Source organism: Centroberyx affinis, unplaced genomic scaffold, assembly GCF_046629955.1.
Source record: "Centroberyx affinis isolate AG114_WGS23_722 - 3 ecotype Tasmania unplaced genomic scaffold, CSIRO-AGI_Caff_v1 ptg001140l_1, whole genome shotgun sequence".
Classification (NCBI taxonomy): domain Eukaryota; kingdom Metazoa; phylum Chordata; class Actinopteri; order Beryciformes; family Berycidae; genus Centroberyx; species Centroberyx affinis.
In genome coordinates, this window is record NW_027279676.1 from 518,743 (window position 1) to 535,315 (window position 16,573).

General features: G+C 44.0%; 1 protein-coding gene across 1 annotated transcript in view; it reads left to right on the plus strand.

Annotated features, from left to right (window-relative positions):
- sgip1a (SH3GL interacting endocytic adaptor 1a) overlaps positions 1 to 16,573 on the plus strand; it is a 73,794-nt gene that overhangs the window by 3,407 nt on the left and 53,814 nt on the right. Inside the window, exon 2 of the mRNA XM_071524054.1 lies at positions 1,477 to 1,521. Within this exon, the coding sequence (XP_071380155.1) occupies positions 1,477 to 1,521 (45 nt within the window). The remainder of the gene's footprint in view (positions 1 to 1,476; positions 1,522 to 16,573) is intronic.

The following is a 16,573-nucleotide window of genomic DNA, read 5'->3' on the forward strand; positions in this document are numbered from 1 at the left end:
CTCTCTCTCTCTCTCTCTCTCTCATACTCTTTGTCTTTGCTCCATTAGTGGTCATCCCTCGGCCTCTGGGTCCCATCCACCCTCTCATAGAAAATTAATCAGCACACACACAAACACACACACACACACACACACCCCTCTCTGGGGGCAGGCTGCTATTGGCCCCTCCTGCTTGTTGGTTGCAGCTGTAGTCTGCGTTGCCATGACGTCACGCTGATCGATCGCTTTCCCGGGGAAAAGGGGGAGAGAGAGAGAGAGAGAGCAGAGTAAAACACACTGCCGGAGAAGGGAGGGTGGGAGGGGACAAGGAGAGGAGGAGAGAGAGAGGGCAGAGTGAAGCCACACCGATATTACAGGGAGGGCGGGACACAGAGGCAGGACACACACACACACACAGTGAAGGGAGGTACTATAGGAATAGTGCCTGTAAAGCGAGTGCACTCATTCTACACAGGAAGGACTATAGAGGCTGCAAGGGAAAGACTTGGTGCAGTGTGTGTGTGTGTGTGTATGTGTGTGTGTGTTTACATAGAGGCTTTGTGCACTGTGTGTGTGTCCTCAACATGGGCTGTCACTTCACTCACACCTGCACCTTATTCTGCCCACGAGCAAATAATTAATGTCATTCATCGCTGGTCAGGCTCGGCTGCACCGCACTGACATAAGGTAGGGGCTGAGAGGGGGAAGGGGAGGGGCTGTGTGTGTGTGTGTGTTTTGTGTATTACTATGTCCTCTGGATTTGCGCTCTTTCTTTCTGCATGTGTGTTGTGTGTTGGTGTGTGCCTCTGTTTGGGTATGTGAGCTTATGTGTGTGTGTGTGTGTGTGTGCATAATTGTCATTTGTAATGGGGAGAGAGAGAGAGGGGTTACTAGTCGAGCGTTCTCTTGGGCCACAGTGTCAGGAGATTCAAGCTGCAAGCCATGTGACTCAGCAGAGAGCTTCAGGGATTGGCTGAGCCCGTCTGTGACCTCAGCAATCTGCCCCCTCCCTCCTCAGCCACCCCCCACCCCACCCCCCCAACACACACACACCTCCCTCTCTCCGCCTCCCTCCCCTCTCTCTTTTTTTTTTCTCTCCAAATAGCTTTTTTTTTTCTCTCTCCCCTCCTCTCAGCATCCTCAGCTGAATGTGTAGGTTAGAGCCACAGTAGCAGTTACAGCAGCAGCAGCAGCAGCAGCAGTAACAGCAGTAGCAGCATCCATGGCTTAAGCCCCGGCTCTGATCGGCAGCTAGCCCGGCCACCCCCCCCCCCCTTCTCTCTCTCTCTCTCTCTGTCTCTCTCTCTCTCCCTGGGCTAGTTGACAGGCGACGTCTGGGGGTGTCGGAGGCTCACAGTTAGCCAGGGCGTTAGCCACGCGCACACGGCTGCTCTGCTGGCCATCCATTCTACTGTATCTGTCTGGTATCTCTCTGGTAACCGGGGGCTTCGTGTCTTCTCCCCTCCACCCCCCCTCCACCTCCTGCTTTCATTTCAGGCTCCTTGGAGATAGAGGAATGCAAATCTGCAACCATGATGGAAGGTAAGATGCAATTCTTTTTTTTTTTTAAATTCACGTCCTCCTTTTCTGTTCTAATTCAGCATAATCCTCCTTTATACCCGTTGTCCTACGGTGCTTCATCTGATGGCAAGTGTGTGTGTCTGTGGGTGTGTGTGTGTTTGGGAGCTTCAAATGTCATAAGCTGCCCTGCTATTTTGAGTGCACGCATTCCGGTGACTTGCATGTTATTCTGAGGGAAGGGCACAGCCACTGAATGTCTGTACCATGGAGGCACAATGGCTAGGCTAATTGAACCGTGTATATATGTGTGTGTGTGTGTGTAACACCCCCCCCCCCACACCCCCACCCCCTCTCCCTCTTCCCGCTTCCCGTCGTAAAGGATTATTTGGATTTATTGTGCAGGAGGGCTTATGTGCCCAGCTGGCTCACTTGTATAAATTCTCTTTGTATGGTGTACCCTGACACACACGCATGCACACACACACACACACACACACACACACACAAACACAGTGCATTATGTATCTGTGTATCTCTTCATGCTACAAGGCCATTTTAACCAGCATTCATGTGTGTACGTGTGTGTGTGTGTGTGTATGTGTGTGTATGTGTGTGTTTGTGTTTTATGGTCAGATTGATCCTTCACCGCTGGGGTGAGAGGGAGAAAAAGGAAATTCTTGATTTGGTTGGAGTTGGTTTCATTTTCATGTCCCTTTAATTGATGACATCATCAGGGGCAGGCCAGTGATGGACGGATGACTCCATAGCTCTGCAGCTGGCACACGAACGCCTCTGCCATCTTTTATTTCCTGGCTTTTCATCCTATATTAGACAATGCATGGTCATTTATTTGACCAGAACCGCATCAATATTTTGACTTGTACTACATTAATCTGGCTTTGTTTAAGCTTTGTTTTTACCTCCATGCTACACAGGCAACATATTGAGGTGAATGAAAATGGCAAATATTATCTTCAGGATTTATGGAACAAATGGAGAATAAAAAACTGATGTTGGCCATTATTGACAATATTGACTACAGTTAAGTACACTGCCTTAGAATGTCACCCATCAATCCCTGCTCATGTTTATTTCATGCCAGTGTTCGCTACAAGCCAGATGATATAGGCCTCAGAAGTGTAATGAGTTGCTGTTGCATGAGTAATGGTATCATTCAGGCCTATTTATCCCAGTGTGTTTGGTAAATGAACTCCATGCCTGTCTGTCTGCCTGTCTGTCATCGTGTGTGTTTGCATGTTTTTGTGCGCGTGCTTATTTATATGTGTGTGTGTGTGTGTGTGTGTCTGACTGTCACTGTGTATGCCGGTGGCCCCGCTTCCGAGGAAGAATCTCATTAGCTGGTTGTGTGTCTCTGTGTGTGTCTCTCTGTGTGTGTCTGTGTGTGTGCGCCTGTGTCTGGGTATCAGTGTTTGGACAGGAGTGATCTGGCTGTGTGTTCCCTTGTTGTTGGCTCTCAGTGTTATGGTGTCCACACACCAGAGCAAAAATGTTGTGATAGTGGCAGTGGCCAGTTCATTTAAATTAAGTATGGAGGTGAATGGTGGGCCGGTACCGACCCATTGATTTCAGTATAGTAAATAGTAATAGTAAATTTATAGTAAATTTTCAGCAGCAGTTTTCAGCCATGTTTGAGCCAGTCCTCAGAACTGATGCTGCTGTGCCTATTGGTCTTTTAGAGTGTGGTGAATGTTTCTATGAAGATGCGATGGAGGGTGGTGTTATGTATGTTCAGCCAGTATTTCATAATTGAAAGAAGGGGGAGCAATGTTGATGTCATGAAAACATGAAACATGAAACTCATTAATTTATTCAAACTTTATGGTCCCATGAGAGACATTTGGTTTACAGACGGGGTTTACAGTAAAACACATAACAAAACAATAAAACAATAAAAACACTTCACAAAAGAAGCACAGTAAAACATTAAATAAATCTCTGCAACATATGCCACACACAAACATTGTTTGATAAGACCAGACAGGGAGTTATTACCTCAGTATAATGTAATAAAATGTAGTTCATCAGTCCTCAGCAAGTTCACATGCTACTGCACCATGAAAAAGATCAAATGGTACAGTAGATCTTGTGTTGAACGTTTCACCTATCCAGCAGTCTCAGGTTAAGTTTCTCAATTCATAAGAAATGTCAACAGCTTTCTTTAGTCAGCATGATACACCAGGAAGTGTTCATTCCCATTGCATGAACTAATCACACATGCTAGCAAGAGCTCCTGTATTTGTAGGCCATTAAGCTGGAATGGATCTAAATGAAAATGAACTGAATGGCATTCTTAATCAGTTTAATTGACTGATGCACCAACAATGGCTGCTGCTCAATGTTTGATACACTGTGTGCGACAGAGCATGTTGACATGCTACTGTACCATGAAAATGGCATCAGTCAACCTGACAGTCCCGGGACAGTTGTGTTGAACATTACAATAGTACAACAGTCTCATGCAGTGTCACTCATATAGCATTATGAAGCTATCTAGGCTATAACTAAGGTCATGACCATGATATACCAGGAAGTGCCCTTTCTACCCATGCTAGTCAGACTTAGGATGGAGCTGTGATTGTAGCCCACAGCCACTTTGTGATCAATGATGTCTAATATGCTGACTGAGCAGGTATAGATGCGTGACAGTGCTTTAAGATAAATAATAAATATATGCTCTCTCACAGCGATAATAACACTCAGAGAACACAGTCCCTACTAGTTAATGATCAGCCTCATCATTCAAAGCTATTGATCCAAGGCTTCCCCTATGGTACCTGTCTACTATGTGTTTTGAAGGTTAAAGTCTAGCTACATCTTGCACATGTTAATCAGTAGGAAGTGATAGTGTTACGTCTAAAAAACAAAAACAAACAACAACCTAATATTTTATATGTTCTGTCTGGCTTTTGATGGGTAATCTCTATCAATCTTTCTATTGCAGGGACATAGCAATATGCAAATTTCATGATTCTGATACAATATCAGAAATGCAGAGTTGCACAAGGATAGTCTGATAATAGTAGCAGAACCTAACTGGTGCTTAAAGGGTTTGACAACCAGTTGTCCTGTAGACTGCCACAAGGGATTCACACACTAATATTATTTCAATGGAAGGTTCTGCAATTTTATTTCAACAGTGAGTGATGATGAGCTAATCTATAGGACCCCTCACCCCCTCCCCGCTCTCCTAGGAGTGTGCTGTCCTGCCATCAACTGCATGTGTCACGGGCCAGGTATTGGGTAACAGTTGCAGGGTGGGGAAAGCAACAATCTGCAAATAGCTTCCCTTCCATTAGAATGGCTAGCACAGGCTTAGCGTGGACTGTGTGACGGCTGGATTACAGTCAGGTGTTAAAATTGGACGCTAATCCTGGTTAGTGCTGCTTTTTAAAGCCCCGTGCCATGGCCAGTATGGTCATCCCTGGGTTAAGAGCTGGGGCAAAAGACAAGGGAAGAGGGATGCGTTTAATAATTTGTGCTAGCAGCAGGGATGCCAGCCCCTTTTGCACTTTAAAATCCCACCACTGTGTATGTGTGTATCAAGATACAGTAGCTATCTATGTAGTGGTAAATAAAAAAGTGGGTAAACTATGACCTGCAGCTATTGATCATAATAAGGAAAAAGACCACAAATATTAACAAATCAATTATACTTCCAGAAAAACATTATCTTATGCTTATGCTTAATCTGCTTGATACTACTTACTATGATATATTCTATGAGTTTACATCATAAGGATTTTCAGTATGCAAGCCTAAAATGGCGGCTACTGTAAACTGAGTCTAGGTGGGTTTTCTGCAAGTGGGATTACTGCATCCCTGGTTGTGGTGCACAGTGTATGTACTTTGATGCTAGCCAAACGTCTTTGTAAGTAACAGATCTCCTGTGTGCCTCTCTGTAGTCACGATGGTGCCTGTGCTTGTGCGGCGCTGATTTCACTAGTAGCTTACTCAGCTTCCCTCCATGTAACCGTGCAGGAACATGGTGGGATGCCTGCTTCCAAGGGACTTTGAGCCTAGGAGTTGAAAGGAGGCGGCACTGACGTTACAGAGGCTCCTGTTAAGTTATAATATCTTTGTAGTGCCAGTTTCTTTAACCAGTTACTGGGAAAAATGAACAGATCAATCACATTTCTCTCAGCATAAACCTCATGCTTCAATTGTAAATTCACATCCATTGATATTAGTGGCTATTCTTTCTTTTTTATTCCTAGTTTCTAGCAGTAATCAGACTGTCGCAGGAGGCCCAGTGCTTAGGACCGGTCAGGCTGAACCTTGGATAAACCCTTGACTGGAATGTTACTAAGCAGAGGTCAGAGAGGACGACTGGGTCTACAGTATATGGTGGGCTCCACCTCATTCCTTAGATGATAAGATATTATCTGACTTGTTTAATAATTTGTAATTCTTTTGTTTGATCATGATGGCTGAGTTGGGGGGAGGTTTTCGTCAAATATCACATGAAAAATTGCTATATTGGCTTTGCTAACATACAATTAAAAACAAAACAAAAACAACCTTTTCAGTTAAGTCCCTGTCCATCAGCTCATTGTGTTTGCTGGCCATCTTGAATGATCATGCACAGCTTTGTGTGTCATTTTCAATTGATCAATGATCTGTTGTTTGGTGGGAATGTGCCCCACCTCCGTGTGCCAAAACACCAAGGCAAGGTGTTTGTATATCCTTCCAAAATGGTTGTGGATTAGCGTACAAGCATGCAGGTTCATTACCATTGACTCAGCTTGTCAAAAGCATCTCAGCATAAAATATTATCTTCATCCCATGGTTTATAATAGAACCAAGATGATCTTGCTGCTGAGATCCTTGTGGAAAGCCCCATCTGTGTTAGTATTTAGGTCTAGTGCAAGGACTTACACAGCAGCTTAACCTTAACCCATCACTGCTATCAAATATCATGAAATTCAGTCTTTATATTTCAACAGGCTTATATGTCCATTGATGCAATATTTATTTTTTTAATATGTATTAGATGTGGGCCATACTGGCTGCATGAAACATTTGTGTTAATGGTGTACGTTTCCTCTGGAACCCTTTAGGGATTGCTAAACTTCCTCAGTCTACGACTGGGGAAGTTTAGCAATCCCTAAAGTGAGAAATTTAGTGTCTTGCCATTGGCCCAAATGCATTATAACTCATGTGGATCACTCATGTGTCATGTGGGGGATGCATCGTAACTCACCCTCACTAGTCAGGTGGTATGATATGAATCCTGTGTGTTTAAAGGAAAAAAATAAAAGAAAGCAGAATTATATCTCCCTGCCATTCCCCCATGTCTTGGGTCTAACCTGGTATTAGTCTAGTGCTGCTGTGGCCTAGACGCTCCCATGGACACACACACACACACACATACTCACCATGGAATTCACTGCAAATGGACACGACTTGCACACAGCTCTTAGATTATTGTAGTCCCCAGGTGCTGATTAATATGACATTTTGTGTTATCAGCCAACAAGCCCATTGAGATGCAGAGTCAGAGGGAGAAAGAGACCGACAGGCAGGATGCTGCAAGGAGTAATGTTAGGGCTGCTGGCAGCTCTACAGGAAATTCCTGCACTGGAGCAGAATAGGAGTGGCACATTACTGCTTTAATAACATGTGTTTGTAGCACATGTGTTAGTATTGCGCAGTCGAAACTGGTAATCCAAATAATCACGTTGGCCTACGGTGTACATTGACATGCTGGCTCAAAGCACAACTGAAACGCCCCCCAAACACTTTGAGTAGTCTACTTACAGGCTGTTAAAATGTAGTCAATTGGAAGAAATCATGTAGTACTGATAATCTAAGGTTTGTGCACAAATTGATAGAACGTATGTTGTGTTGAAGGAAATTGGTACACAGGTTGGGAAACTGACAGACAAGGCTGCTAATGACGTCAGAAGGTATTCTAGAAAGGTGACAAGTCTGAGTCACCGGCTTTTCTTGGAGGCACAGCAGTGTGTGCATGCATGCCTGCTTACATGACACAATATGATACGATGCTGGCATGGAGACTTGTATGTGTGTGCATGCTTGTGTTAGTGCGAGTTGTTTGTGTGTGTGTGTTTGTGCGTGTCTGCCACACTCTGTGAGCAGACCACAAAGGAAGGCTCACTGTTGAATAGAATAGGTCCTTTGTGGCCGCGGTTGACAATAACTTTGACAGAGACCCAAATGAACTTTCCCACAACGAAGACACGCAGGGACAGAGACCGAGGCCGAGGGGAGGGAGGAGGGGAAGGGAAGCGCAGTCAGAATGAGTTGTCTTGTTCTTGTTCTCACTCTCCTCACACCTCTTCACCCCACATTCATTCACACACGACAGCCCATCATTCTCACACGACAGCCCTTCCAACTTCCAATTTGTTCTTTGTGGCGACACACACACAAACACACACAAACACACACACGCACACTCACACGCACATGCACCAGCTTATGTAATGATGCCTCAGATACAGAGACAGATAAACAGGCATGTTTGTGTAATCCAGTGGTAGCTGCAGGAAGACAAGGTTCTTTTGCATCGTAATCAGACCCTTTCCTTAGGATAACATACCTGATGTCAAAATGGTCTGCTTCCTGATTCAGCTCCACAAAGGCCTTTGTAATAAATGTCAACAGACAAGTACGACTACTTAAAGGTATTTTGTATTTGCCTGTCTGAACCTGTCTGAAGAAGCAGTGTATATAGGAAAATATAAAAAAGGACTACAGTAAATCTGCCTTCAGTCACATTCTGTTCCCAGGCTCTGTGTGGCCGTGTCATGCTACTTCCCCATTGACTTTTATCATATAGCATAACTACTGCATATCTGTCCACACAGCTAGGCCACAGTGAGAAGGAGGAGTGGCAAAGGCGACACTATTCAGTCTAAGCTTATGTCTGCCATTATGGCAGACATAAGACATATACTCTCAAAGCTTTAGCACCGTTTGCGTTGGAAGAACAGCACCCTCTTCCTGTTTTGTGTCATAAAGCAATCTCTCTTTGTGCCATAAAGCAATATTTACAACAGTTATAATAGTCTCAAAATCAGTGCGGTAATGATTTATTGATGTTAAAATGCTACATGTTACACCAAGACAAACGGGAAGTAGCATAGACTGTTAACCAAGAGACATGGGACACTTTTTTTTTGCCTGACAGGACCCACACAGATATTAGAGTAGGTGTCAATAGGTTTGTTTGTTGTCAAAGATATGTGGTCTAATTTAATCAGTGGCTGTAGGTTTACCAAGGGAAAGCTGGACAAGCGTTTGTATTGCTGTAACACTAATGTCATCACAGTGATAGGTTAGGGTCTGTGCTGTGGGTGCCTCTGTGGCGTGAATCGTGTAAAAAAAGCAGACGGGGAAAGTCTCATTGCCATTGCCGGATCTATCAGCAAGCAGAATGCGGGCTAGAGCCAGTAAAAGGTAGTTAATTGCCCTGCTAATGACCTTTATCTTGTTGTGAGAGACAACACACACATCCACTGTTTGCTAGTCAAAGTTTTATGAATGGTGTGGCGTGCTATGCTGTTTGACTGATGCTTCTTCTCTGTGTCTGCCCCCCCCCCCCCTTCTTCCTCATAAGGATGTGTTAAGGTTACAGACTAGATCCTCTCTAAGCCTGTGACCCCGGATTAGAAGGGCTTCTTTTATCTCTCACTCCTCCCAGACATACGCACACACACACACACACGCACACACACACACACACACACACACACACACACACACACACACACACACACACACGCACGCTAGGAAATGGTGCTTTGATGATAGTGTCTTTGACAGCAGCGACAGAAGCCATACTGTACGGCTCGGAGAGCAATCCAAAATACCCCATTACAGAAGGAGAGACGAGACGGGCACAGAAGCAGAGAGAAAGAGCCATAAAAAGAGAGAGAGAGAGAGAGAGGCTGAGAGAAACCGAGAGATAGATGAAGGGAGAGAGTAACGCCTGGCAAAAGGGAAGAAGCAGGTAAACAAAATGGGGAGTGGTTGAGATAGAAGAGGAGATGAGGGGAGGTAAAGTGTCCAAGTGGAGGAGAGGCAGAGGCAGAGACGAAGAGGCAGCGATAGCGTGAGAGTAGGAGAGCTAGATGGAAAGAAACAATGATAGCGTCAGAGCCCCAGCGGGAGAGGGGAAGACAAATAAATACAGAGGGAGAGAGAGACAGAGAGAGAGAGAGAGGGAGAGATGGGAAAAGGGAGGGAGAGAGGACAGTATATATGATCATCATGCAAGGCCTGTATTTTGTTGAGTCACTTCCTCGTTTGGGTGACATCACTGGTCTTTTTTGGCATCCTATCAGCTCGCTTGGTGGGAACACTGTCTCAGAAGTGAATGGAGGGGGAATGCCTGAAATAACACAAATGGAATTATGCAGTGACACAAACACAAAAAGAGTGTTAAAAAAATCAAAACTATGTTAAATTTTAGATTCTGCCTTTATGGAAAGGCGAAGGCTTTGGAGAGAAATTCATACATAGGCATCAACTTCACTATTTATATTTGTCTAAAAAACTAATTTCAAGCATTTAAGCTTAAGCCTTTAGATCAAACTGGCTTTAAGATCATGAAAAACATAGTACATTCAATCAGATGCGTCCAAACTTTTGACTGGTAGTTGTAGAGTTCCCCCTCTTCTTCTTGTTCACTTTCTGCATCCAGCTTGTCCCATCTTGATTGTCACCATCACTAAAGTCACATTCATCTATTGCCACCCCTTTCTATTTGAAAGGGCCGAGCCTAGTTAGCCTCACTTGCGTACAGTTTGCTAATGCAATTCTTTGCCTTTTCCTTTTTTTCACATCAATGAGCCCATTCAGGTCGCTCAATCAACCCTCCTCATTCACTGTTATGTATTGCCCCAGAATGATGATGTTTTTCATCTCAAACACATTAGAGCCCAAACAATGGCGACACTGACTCTGGTGGCTGTGTCTCTCTCTCTCTCTCTCTCTCTCTGTCTCTCTCTCTCTCTCTCTCTGTCTCTCTCTCTCTCTCTCTCTCTGTCTCTCTCTGCTCCAGCTCTGTGCCGCCAGCCTCCGCCTCACACCAGCAGCCCTTTTCCATCTGAGAACCTTTCTCTTCTCTCTCTTTCTGGAAAGATCTTTCTCTCCTTTCTTCCCCTGAGTGTCTCTTATTTCCTGTTGTCCTGCTGATGTGGAACGCTTCTCTTCTTTCCTCTCCTATGCTCCTTTCCTTTCTTCCTGCACTGTCTTTTATATTATACAGGGAGGGATGGAGAGGCATGGTGGTGGGGATACCCTCAGGGAAGTTGGATTTATTTTGGTCATATATTATTAATGGCTTCTCTGTGTAATGTATTCAGCTCCCAAGCTGGCTGTTAGTGCTTGGCTTGTTCTCCTTCTGCTCTCACTGTTTTAATTTTTTTTTAAATAAACAATTGACATTAAATCTTATTGTTATCAAATATATGGAAGTTGTTTGACCTTGCTTTTCCTGATTTTTGAAATCGCAAGGCACCTGAACTCAACACTGGTATTGATACTTATGAAACAGCACAGCATGAGAGTGTGTGTGTTTCATGATGCAGGTCTCTGGTGTTGTTGTTGTTGTGCATGCAGTGTGCCAGAGCAAAGCATGAAATTGCTGTTGCCCTGTCCTTTGTAACAAGGGTTGTGGAGCTTTTTCCAGCTCATGACCCTAATTAGTAATTTAGTCTGTCTAGTATCTCAACTCATTTGATCATGTTCTTTTTGTGTGGGTGCCCACCAAAACTAAGCTTGAAGCCCATATATGGTACTGAAACACAGTGTAAAGGAAGAGGTTAACGATTTCCTACATTTCCCAGAATGCCTTCTGACAACCCCTAGAGAATGTGCATGAACCTGCGGCATTCAGCTGTGTGTTATCTGTGTAGGTGAAGAGAGCGATAGCGATAGTATAGTAAGAGCAAGAGTTTTTCAAGTTGAGAAAAAGCAAGTCGCGCCCCTTACTCAAAACACAACATGTCTTGTAGCTGCATTGCATTCTGGTCTATTGAGGCTACTGTCAGTGGAGAAATTGTTTTCTCTTCCTCGTCTACGATGGATTTCTCCCTGTGTGATTTTTGAGCGTCGGTGCAACATGGTGAGTCTGGAAAGAATCTCTTGCTCTTTGATTCTGAGGGACTGACACCAAAACCTGATGTTATGTTGATGTTTTAGATCAGTGTTTCTCAACCAAGTCCCCCCCTAGTTTTAGCTCCAGCTCTATTCTTGCACACCTGATTCAATTAAGGTGTCATGAGAATGTGTGGCCCTTAATTGAATCAGGTGTGCAGGAGTAGAGCTGGAGCTAAAACTTGCAGGACGGGGGGGTACATGAGGACTGGGTTGAGGAAAAACAGTTTTAGATAGCTGATAGATTTTTCTGCTATCAAACTCCTTTGTAGGTGTGCTGGAAATATCTCAGCGTGACCTCACACTGTCTAGGTTTGGTTTATCCGTGGGAGTGAGAAAAATACAGCAAACAACCAACTGGGCCCAGAAATGCAAGGTACCTTGTAAAGTGTTTTTAGGGTGCGATTTTCCTTTAAGAAATGAGACATTTTAGGAATATTTGCTTTCAACACTGTATGTGCTGACATTAGTAGGCTTACCAGAAGAAATGGCATTGGATTGGTCCGTGTATGTATGACAAATCCCCTTTTTGTCATATCTGTGGCTGTGTCTGGGGCCGACACTGGGTGTATGTGTACTGTATGGCTATGAGCCAGAGCTGTGCAAACAGATGTCGGTTTCAATCAGCGGAGGATGCAGTGACACAGTGACGCAGACACACGGCTACAGGAAGAGATTAGCAGCTTTTAGATTGATACCGGGAGGGTGGAGAGATGTAGTGATGAGGGAAGGATTGAAAGATTGGAGGGATGGGTTGATGCAGGGATAGATAGATGGAAAGAAAGAATGAGAGAGAGAGAGGGAGAGGGAGAGGGAGAGGGAGGGAGGGAAGGATTGAGGGTCAGAGTAATGAGATCCATGAAAGTGGGATGAATTGAGGGTTTTGAGGTTGTGATTAAAAAGAGAAATGCTCACAGCGTGGGTGCAAGTGTCTCTGGCCAGCTGTGCGTGGCATGTTGACAGGCTTGTACTGTTTGTGCGGAAGCTGTAACACGTGAGAACTGTGCAGTGTGTGCATGCGAGTGCAAGGCTTTGCGTGTGTGTGTTTTGCATACATTAGGCTCCACATTTTTCCCAGGTTATGTCTATGCATGTGTCAAAGAGCGAAAGTGCTTTGAAATGCTTCTCAGTATCATTCCTGCCAGCTGTGACATGCAGCAGTATAACACCATGTACGCCAGTGTGCACACATAAAACACATATTTGTGCAAGTGTTTGCATCTGTGTGACTCTCAGTAAAAATAAAACATGTTTGCAGACATGACTGTGTGGCTGATGTCAGTCACTAAACAGAGGTCATTGTTTTTAGCCTCTAACACCTCTCCAGACAGATGCAGCTCTCACTTGGTCCTGTAGCTCCATAAATTAAGCCTTTATCTAAGAGTCATTTTTGATATGTGTGTGTGTGTGTGTGTGTGTGTGTGTGTGGGAGAGAAGAATCCAGGGTGACTAATCCATGTATGCTCTGTCTCAGTTCACCACCAGCTTGGCGGAAGCCACAAAGAAACAAACAGAAGCAAATGAAATGATGGCGACTGAGGCATCATGGTGGCTCACAGGGCTCAGAGGCCTTCCACTGTCTCATAATGCTGTTGGTTTGAATTCAACTCACCAACTCGTCTTTTTTCATTTTAGACGCGTATATATTATCTTTGTGACAGTATTCACCACTAGGCTGTAATGTTGAAGGAATGTTTTTGTTTCTGCGGCTGCATGATTCTGGTTAAAATGATCATTCTGATTATTTTGTTAGATATCATGGTCACAATTATTAATCATAGACATGATTTGAGGAACTTGATTATCTTATTGCACTTTTGGCATCTTACTGTATATCAACATCTTGACTATCAGCTACAGAGGATGTTCAAAAAGAAATGAAATGTTTCGATATTGCTGATATGCCAATATTTTAACTGTGGAAACTATAATTGTGATATATACAATTATAGATGATTGTGCAGCCTTACTTTCACCACAGTGTTGACAATTGGAGTGCAAAAGTCATTATCTATATAATACACTGTATACAATTGTATATACAGTATAACATAGATCTACATAATCTGTATAGATAGGTTCTCAAAAGCATAGAACAGTAGAAATGGTTCTGTATAAAACTGTATGTCTACTGTATAGCTTTTATACTTTTTTCTTAGGGATGAAGTGCAAAGGGAGTGGTAGGATATCCTGGCCAATACTCATGATCTTATGAATGAAGTAAGGGAATTAATAATTGCATGGAGACTGAGAGTGTGTTATTGGCTTTCTGTATGTTTTCAGATGAATAGCTGTGATTAATTAGCGGGTTATGACTGAGATTGTTGATTTAGAAAGATGCCTCTCTCTCTCTCTCTGTGTGTGTGTGTGTGTGTGTGTGTGTGTGTGTGTGTGTGTGTGTGTGTGTGTGTGTGTGTGTGTGTGTGTGTGTGTGTGTGTGTGTGTGTGTGTGTGTGTGTGTGTGTGTGTGTGTGTGTGTGTGTGTGTGTGTGTGTGTGTGTGTGTGTGTCCTGCTGTCATTTTAAGATGACCTCAATCATCAAGGTTTTCTCCTATCCAGAACACATTGTGTTTGCATGAATGAATGTGCCCATAAAGGTGTACATGGATTTGTGTCTGCATTGCACATATGAGTTTGTGTGCGTGTATGAGTGTGTGTGTGATGATGCTGGAGACGGTCCTTTGCCATCCGTTGTCCCAGCAGCTATCAGATGGATGACTCATAGCAGATAGGATTTCATTAGCAGACATCAGACCTTCCACAGAATAGAGGAGCCATTGATTTTCACCATATCAGCAGGGAGAGAGAGAGGGAGACAGAGAGGGAAAGAGAGGGAGAGCAAAGGGAGGCAGGGAGAGGTGGGAGACAGACAGAGGTACAGAGAGAAGCACGAATGAGGGGAAACTGCATATCAGCGAAACTAAACCACACGGCACAAAGCACCTGTCATCTGAATTCCCACTGTAAGACACTGGTGAGGATTACCGAATGGAGCGTTGGCTCTACGTTGTCTGTGTATATGAAGAAAGATGGCCACGCAGGATTTTTGATACCCTATCTGTTTGTCTTTGAGTCATTTTTAAGTCGGTATCATTCAGAAAAATGTTAAAATTCAACAGGGGAGGATGGTGAAGGGAGACTTTGTTTAATATTCTGCAGTTTTCCCTTAAAGTCTATATTTCCTACAGGGAATGCATTAAGGAATTTGTTAACTCGGATCCTGTGTTCTGGTAAATGTGTTTGACATATTTCCCTTTGGTATAACAGTAATTGTTTTCGCGACTTGCTAGTTCCTGAGCAGTCGCCCACCTACTGTTCCTATGTTGCTAACATTTGTTTTTCTCCCAGTTGTATGAATATCAAACCTTTAATACCATCATAAACCAAAGGAATGGATTGATCCATATTGTATATTTTGCACTCTGGGATTACTTGCTGAAGAAGTCATTTTGTCTAAAGAAAGTGACAGGGAAAATGCTTAATGTTCACAGTGAATATAACCTTCAGTGGTTCAGTAATGTCACAGGCTTTTCAAAGTCACACCAGATGAGAGTAACTGAACATGGAAATCCAACCAAAGTGTATCATTATAGGTAGATGCAGCCCCCCCCCCCCCCCCCCCCCCCGCTCCCCCCCCATCCCCTCCTGACTCCCTAGGGCCAAGTGCCTCGTGGTATGGCATAAATTTAGTGATGCCTTCTTGTTTCTGTCCTTAATTGTGATGCATAAGGTCACCTGAGGTCATAGGATTTTTTCACCAGACAGCTCAATTGATTGTGTATTGTTAGGGAGGGAGGGATGGAGGAGCGAAGGGGAGAGAGAGACAGACTGATAAATACCAGGAAGGACAAAAAGACAGAAACAGTGATAGATCAGAAAGAGAGCGATATTGATATCACAGTACCTTACATGGACATCAGTGTGGACAGTGCTGTCAGGTTACTCTTGCTATCTTAAGCACTAGCAAAAAAAGAGAAAACCGCCTGGAACCAGCATGCAATTCACCAGCCAAATTAATTTTTACACCTTTTCTGCCTTATTGGATAGTACAGACGAGAATAACAGGACAGGAGGAATAAAGAGGGAGTTAAAGGTGAGTTGATGTGAACTGGATCCAAGATGCTCTGCGGCCTTTCTCCCTGCACCACCAGAGTCATCACTCTTCCCCACTTTAAACAGTTTCTCACAGATTCAGGACCTTATTGACCTTTTTTGTTCAGGCACTGTGAGAGATTCCTCTCTGGCCATTTAGCATCCTTTCAAAAACAATGGGCTGGGCAAACCCACGTGTCCAGAGTGCAATTTGTCCAAATTTAAAAGGGGAGGGTGGAGGGGAGAGAAGTCCCTCCCCTCACTTTACCACTAAGTTAACCACTATCTATAGTTGGCAACAGCAGTGCAGTAGGAATGTCATCCTGTTCTCTTCCCTTCTTTAAATGAGATTACGCCCACTAACTGGCTCTTTAGTTGTACATCAGCAGAATTTCGAGGGTTGTTTGAAGTTGATTTGCCTCGAAGACGACCACACCGCAAATACAGGATGTTTAACAAGCTCTTCTCCACCCATGCTGAGGGCTATTTTTCTCAGAATCACAGGGACGTTTCATTCCTCTCCCCTCTGGCGAGTCATAAGAGCTAGCGCATCACTCAGCCCTCTGCAAATATGTGTTTTGTTTGCCATCGTTGGGGAACCAAAATGGAGACGGTTGAGGCACACTGTGACTACAAGTCCTCCGTACTGTTCAGCAGCATTCGTATTCATGTCAGGTGTTCCCTTAATGCAGCGTATGCATCTGTTTAACCCTTTGAGCCTGGGACCCAAATGGGAATTAAAATCCCTCAGTACTCAAGTACCCAGATATTTTAACACATGAATGTATAGTGTAACTACTCTCCTCCTGTAGGGACAAAACATAAGTGAGCCCC